Source organism: Otolemur garnettii, unplaced genomic scaffold (genome assembly GCF_000181295.1).
Source record: "Otolemur garnettii isolate 467f Iridium unplaced genomic scaffold, OtoGar3 scaffold00053, whole genome shotgun sequence".
NCBI lineage: Eukaryota > Metazoa > Chordata > Mammalia > Primates > Galagidae > Otolemur > Otolemur garnettii.
The window spans coordinates 6,777,270-6,783,269 of record NW_003852448.1 but is presented as its reverse complement, the minus strand read 5'-3'; the positions used below and the strand labels follow the sequence as shown (position 1 = coordinate 6,783,269).

At 34.4% G+C, this 6,000-nt stretch overlaps 1 protein-coding gene across 6 annotated transcripts in view; it reads right to left on the bottom strand.

Annotated features, from left to right (window-relative positions):
• Positions 1-6,000, bottom strand: part of KMT2C (lysine methyltransferase 2C) — a 218,552-nt gene that overhangs the window by 92,024 nt on the left and 120,528 nt on the right. For all 6 annotated transcript variants that reach the window (XM_023514453.1, XM_023514454.1, XM_023514457.1 and 3 more), the window contains exons 16-17: positions 4,376-4,477; positions 4,014-4,118 (exon numbers count right to left, since the gene is read on the bottom strand). In XM_023514453.1, coding sequence (XP_023370221.1) covers positions 4,014-4,118; positions 4,376-4,477 — 207 coding nt within the window. The remainder of the gene's footprint in view (positions 1-4,013; positions 4,119-4,375; positions 4,478-6,000) is intronic.

Here is a 6,000-nt window from a genome sequence, read left to right as displayed (position 1 = left end):
GGATTGGAGGGATCACTTCTGAGGTTTATCTTACAGGGGTACAAGTAAATCTTTCTAAGAGTAGAATGTGAACGTTTTAAAACAATAACTGAGAAAATGACATGAAGGCTGTGCTGACCAGTTTGACGGAAGTATTTCGGATTGTGTGTGAAAACCCCACACTGTACCCCAAAAGTGCATTAACGTACATAGTTACCATTCAATAAAAAAAAAAAAGAGAGAGAGAACTCATAGATTAGATATGCAGTGAACATTTACAAAGTCATAACATTTTTAACTTATATAAATGTATTAATAATAAATATCCATCCTGGGAAGATGCTAGAAGGAGGCAGGCAGTATATCTTAAGAGCTAAAACAGAATTCATTTATTTATTTATAAGAAGAGTCAACAAAATCTAACATGAAGCAGTAGCATAAGCTTATTTATAGCTAATGCATTAACTACAAGAGAGATGATCTGAAATCATTAAAAATGGTTGCCTCAGATGTGGAGCCAGAGTAAGACAGAGACTGGTTATTTATCACAAGGGCTTTAATGTCATTTGAATTTTAAATATTTATTACTGCGACTAGCCTACTGATTTTTAAAAATTAGTCTTAGATTGCCAAGTTATATTACATTATTTCCTTGAATGATGGAAAGGACCTAGGGAAGAAAGAACAGGGTGGCTTAAGAGCAGTAGCCAGCAAACCTTTACAATCAATGGCTGAACGGTAAATATTCTAGGTTTTTAGGGCCAAGTGATCTACTACAACTATATAGCCTCAGGCTAAGAAGGAAGATCTAATAACAAAGTAGGGGACAAATCTAAGGTCTGCAAATTTATTTTTATTCCTATTTGTTAAATTTCACAGATACTTACCCTATGGTCTTTTTACAATCAAACTCTGAAGTTACTTGGTTTAAAGTCACACTTCTACTCACTATAATGTGGTCTCTGAACCCAGATCACTGAAACTGCTAAAGACAGTCTGTGAAGACCTTCTACCCCTAAATGTAACTGACATGTCAGTGTTTGCTATTTGACCTCTCTGAAGTACCTCAACATTTGAACAATATTTCCCTCTTGAAATTCCCTCCTACCCTCATTATTATTAGGTATCCACTATCAATACATTTTTCTTCCACTGAACTGGTTTATTCTTAATTTTTAAGAGTTCTTAGAAACAGGGCATTATCTAGGATTCCAACCATAGTACCACAGTCAAGGTTATAACAAATGTGTTTTATAGTTTATAAGGAATATCTAGCTCAACTATGATGGAGTAACTAGGACCAGTCCTTTCTCCCTCTGTAAGGTATCAGAAAACTAAGCAAAATATGTGAAACAAAGGCTTTCAGAAATGAGACATGTAGTATAGGACTAAGGTCTCTCAAAGTAGGGAAACACAAAAGGCAAGTCTTGTGATGTTCTCCCTACCAGCACCTTCCAGAACACCAGCAGAGTACAGTGGTCTTGCAGAGTTTTGGACCCATGACAGGAGTTCTGAGAGCCTGAGCCAGTTGGAATTTGCAGAACAAGGTATTGGAAAGGAAAAAAACGAAGAGAAAAAACTCCAGAAGCCAACACAGACTCCCTTTTAGTTTTGGTGGAACAACAAGCTCTATTTCCACATGGCCAAACAAGGACCCACAACCAGAAGAAAGGCTTTCGAATGGGAATTTGTAAGCTGAACAATTACCGGAGGTTATACAAGTCTGGAAGATGTATGAATCTCAACCAGAGTGTAAAGACAGTGGTGATGAGGGAGTGAGATTCAGCAGATCTCCTCAAAAGCCATGTCCCAAGTATAGGGTTAATCTGGTATTAGAGCAGCAGTTGCCACAGTATGGTCTGAGGAATGCCAGTGAGTTTGTAAGGTTGAAATAATTTTCATAATACTCAAATATAATTTTTCTTTTTCACTTTAATTCACTCACAATTATACTATGATGTTTTGCAAAGGCTACATGATGTGTAATAACATTACACAGGGTTTTACAAGTTGTGCTTCTGTATTCTAAAATCATAAATATTCTAATAGTTACAATCCTCATATACAAGAACTCTATGGGTCCTCAATAATTTTTAAGAGTGTTATGGTTCTAAGGCCAAAAAACTTGAAAATATCCACCTTGAAAAGAAAACTTTCCAGATCAACCTGACAAAACTTAAAAGCTTCAAATGAATGAAACATATCTATAAACAACTGCTAACTACAACAAAAATTCAAGCTGAGACAGTTCACATATTCCTAATATATCTCTGGAGATTCTTATATTCCGTAAATGATGTGAGCAGCACAAAGGGAACTTATTGTCTGCTCTTAACTTATGTAAGCTTCACTTAACTCATCTGCAAAATGAGAATTAAACAATTGTTGGAAGGGTTAAAAGAAATATATTACCATCTTGAAAACAATCTTATTCAATTATCTTGGGTCAGAAATATAATTATTCTAAAAACAAATTCTATTGTAATCTAGTTTCTTTTCCTTTGTTTTTGTTTTTTGAGAGAGTTTCACTGTGTTACTCTGGGTAGAGACCCATGGCATCATCATAGCTCACAGCAACCTAAAACTCCTGGGCTCAAGCAATCCTCCTGGCCTTAGGTTCCCGCCCTCCTCCCCCATTTTTAGTAGGAGAGGGTCTCACATTCTTGCTTAGGCTGGTTTCAAAATCCTGAACTCAAGCAATCCACTCACCTTAGCCTCCAAGAGTGCTAGAATTACAGGCTTGAATCACTGTGCCTGCCTGCACTATAGTTTCTAACAGCAGTAACACTTATCGAGAAGTTAGAATATAAAGATATAAAAAAGACATTTTGTTCTACACATGTATAATTCTAATTTTTAAAAGGGCTTTATATAATTTGTGCCCTATTCTGGTCAACATAATGTGAGCAACTAATTAAAGCACTATATTGGGCAGCGCCTATGGCTCAAAAAAGTAGGGTGCCGGTCCCATACGCTGGAGGTGGTGGGTTCAAACCAAGCCCCAGACAAAAACTGCAAACAAAACAAAACACTATATTAACGAACTGTATTAGTTTTCCATTTTGGATAGATTATTCACAAAAACATCTATTACCCAAGGAAAAAAATATTAGTGTAGTTACTAACAAAGAATTCCCAGGAGAATACATGTTGATTTGCTTATTTACTGACATTTCAGGCAACTCAATGATATAATACAGTGATTTTTGATGTGGGGAAAAAAAGAAAAAGAAAAACCACTCCTAAGTCCAAGTGATACATGATCATGAAACTTGTAGTATGTCTACCCCATGGAATGGCAGTACTACATTTAGACAGGGAGTGTATTGCAGGACCCCAGGCCACCAACTATAACTCCATGTTTACTTCCAGAGACCATTTGTTACTTTATTCAAATATACAAGTTTAATTAAGACTGAGTTCTTAAAATGAAAAACTAAACAAAAAGAATCTTACATTCGATAGTTGAAGTACTGAGACATATCCATATTTAAATAGCCTTTAAAACTTAATTACCATCTAAAAAATTACTCAGTATGTCTCTATACTTAAATGTGTGACAGACTACTACTGAATTGCATTAAATATAACATTTGTTTTGTGTCCTTCAACTATAAGAAAATGTCCTTTTGTACACAGTGAGAGTTGAAGAGTGAATGTGAAGAGACTAGTACAGACTCATGAATTTTTACCAAGTACTCTAGCTGTACTCAACTTTTTATCTGAGGACAAAATAAGTCACCAAAATCTAATGCCTTAGAAAATAATAATATAACTGTATATTAAATACATATATTTTTATGTTTTATTTTTCAAGAAATGACAGAATAATAGTATGATTTAAAGACCACAGATTTATACAAGAGTTAACTTCTTGAGGCAACAAACAATATTTGAAGTACTTAAATATTGTCCCATATATATAATAATCCTAACAAATATTTAACTAATTTTAAGAAGTGGAAGCAGTATGTTACCATGCAAATCAAGTCAAAATTCAATACACATTTTTAACTGAATTTAAGCATGTTTACCTTAATACTGACACAGTAGGGATGATAACACTGACCACACTGAGAACAGGCAAGTAATCTTCCTTCCGCTCCCTGCCCAAAACTGCCACAAACTACACACATATCCTGAAATCAAGAAAACATGAACGTATTTTAAATTGGACATTAAGCTAAGAATATACAAGTTTTATTTTAAAGTATAATCTGAATTAATATAGCTGTACAGTTCTTTATGGTGCAGATCTATATTAGCAGTGTTAAAAATATAAAAACAAAAAATATGGCTGTACAGCTAAATACAAGATGACTTCTGTGCATATGGAAGAAAGTAAAAATGGGCAAAAGAGGAATTAAAAAGTACAAGACAATAATTAAGTCCAAACCTGATTCAAAGTGAACTTGTCACTACTAGAAAACAAGACAACTGTATTGTGCATAGAGTTTTCTTCTTCATCCTTATTTGATGAAATATCTGCAGTAGACACCTATAAAAAGCAAAATATACAGAACATGAAGTTATGATTTTTACTTATATTACACTTAACTGGAAAGCCTTAGAAAATTCATATTCACAGGCCAGGCACAGTGGATCACACCTATAATCCTAGCACTTTGGGAGGCCAGGAGTTTGAGACAAGTCTAGGAAACAGTGAGATTCCACCTCTACAAAAAAAAATAAATAAGAAAAATTAGTGGGGAATGATGGCACATGCCTGTAGTCCCACTTACCAGCAAGAGGCTGAGGCAGGAGGACTATGTGAGGCCAGGAGTTTGGGGTTGCAATAAAGTATGACAACACCACAGCTGTTGTTATAATTTTTTTGAGGTTATCTCAAAAACAGAACAACGATGAACAAAAAAACCAACTTCAAATATAATTTTTCCCAAGGTTTAGACTAACAATTCCAAATAATATTATTGATGCCAGGACACTAAATCATTATGATGTTTTTTATTCACCTACTTGTCTTTCTTTTTTTTTTTTTTTGAGACAGAGCCTCAAGCTATCCCCCTGGGTAGAGTGCTATGACATCACAGCTCACAGCAACCTCCAACTCCTGGGCTCAAGCGAGTCTCCTGCCTCAGCCTCCCAAGTAGCTGGGATCACACGCACCAGCCACAATGCCTAGTTATTTTTTTTTTTTTTTTGGTTACAGCCATTATTGCTGTTTTGGCGGGCCCAGGCTGGACTCCAACTTGCCACCTTAGGTGTATGTGGCTGGCGCCTTAGCTACTTGAGACACAGGAGCTGAGCCCACATACTTGTCTTTCATAGTTACAAGTCCTACAGATAAGAAAGTAATAAAATACAAACCTGTCTTTAGTAAGACATGATTACCCAGAAATATATAATCAAGAAACTATAAAATTGTTATAAGCTATAAAATTATGTGCATAAATATACACACAAAGAACTATTACATTATATGTGTATATGCATATATACAAAAATTTATCACTCTTTTTTAGTGGAACATAAGATCCGTGATGTGGCTAGTCCAATAAGATGTGCTATAAGCATAAAATACACAAGTTTTCAAAAACTATGTACCAAAAAAACAAGTAAAATGGCTCATTAATTTTTATACATCACATATTATGATATAATATACACACATTTTAGATGTATTAGTGAAAATGATATGGATCAAATTAATTTCACCTGTTCACTGTAACTTTTTTTTTAAGGCAGTTCTGAGTGGCTTGGAATAATAACTTTTTAGCATGGCTACTAGAACGTTTGAAATTAAACATGGTTCCTACTATACTTCTATTAGACTGCACTGCTTTAGAATATTATTTTGAATAACAAAATTTCAGTATTACCCAAAGGATTATCATGCACAGGTGTTTCTGAACTTATCTACATATATGAAAAGCATAATAAAGAAATGTTATAATCTACTCTGTACCTATAAATTTGTCAGCTTTGGCAAAATGGACAAATTCCTTAAAAGAAACAAATTTATGCAAGAAAAAAGAGATAACCTAAATAAATGTCAAAGAA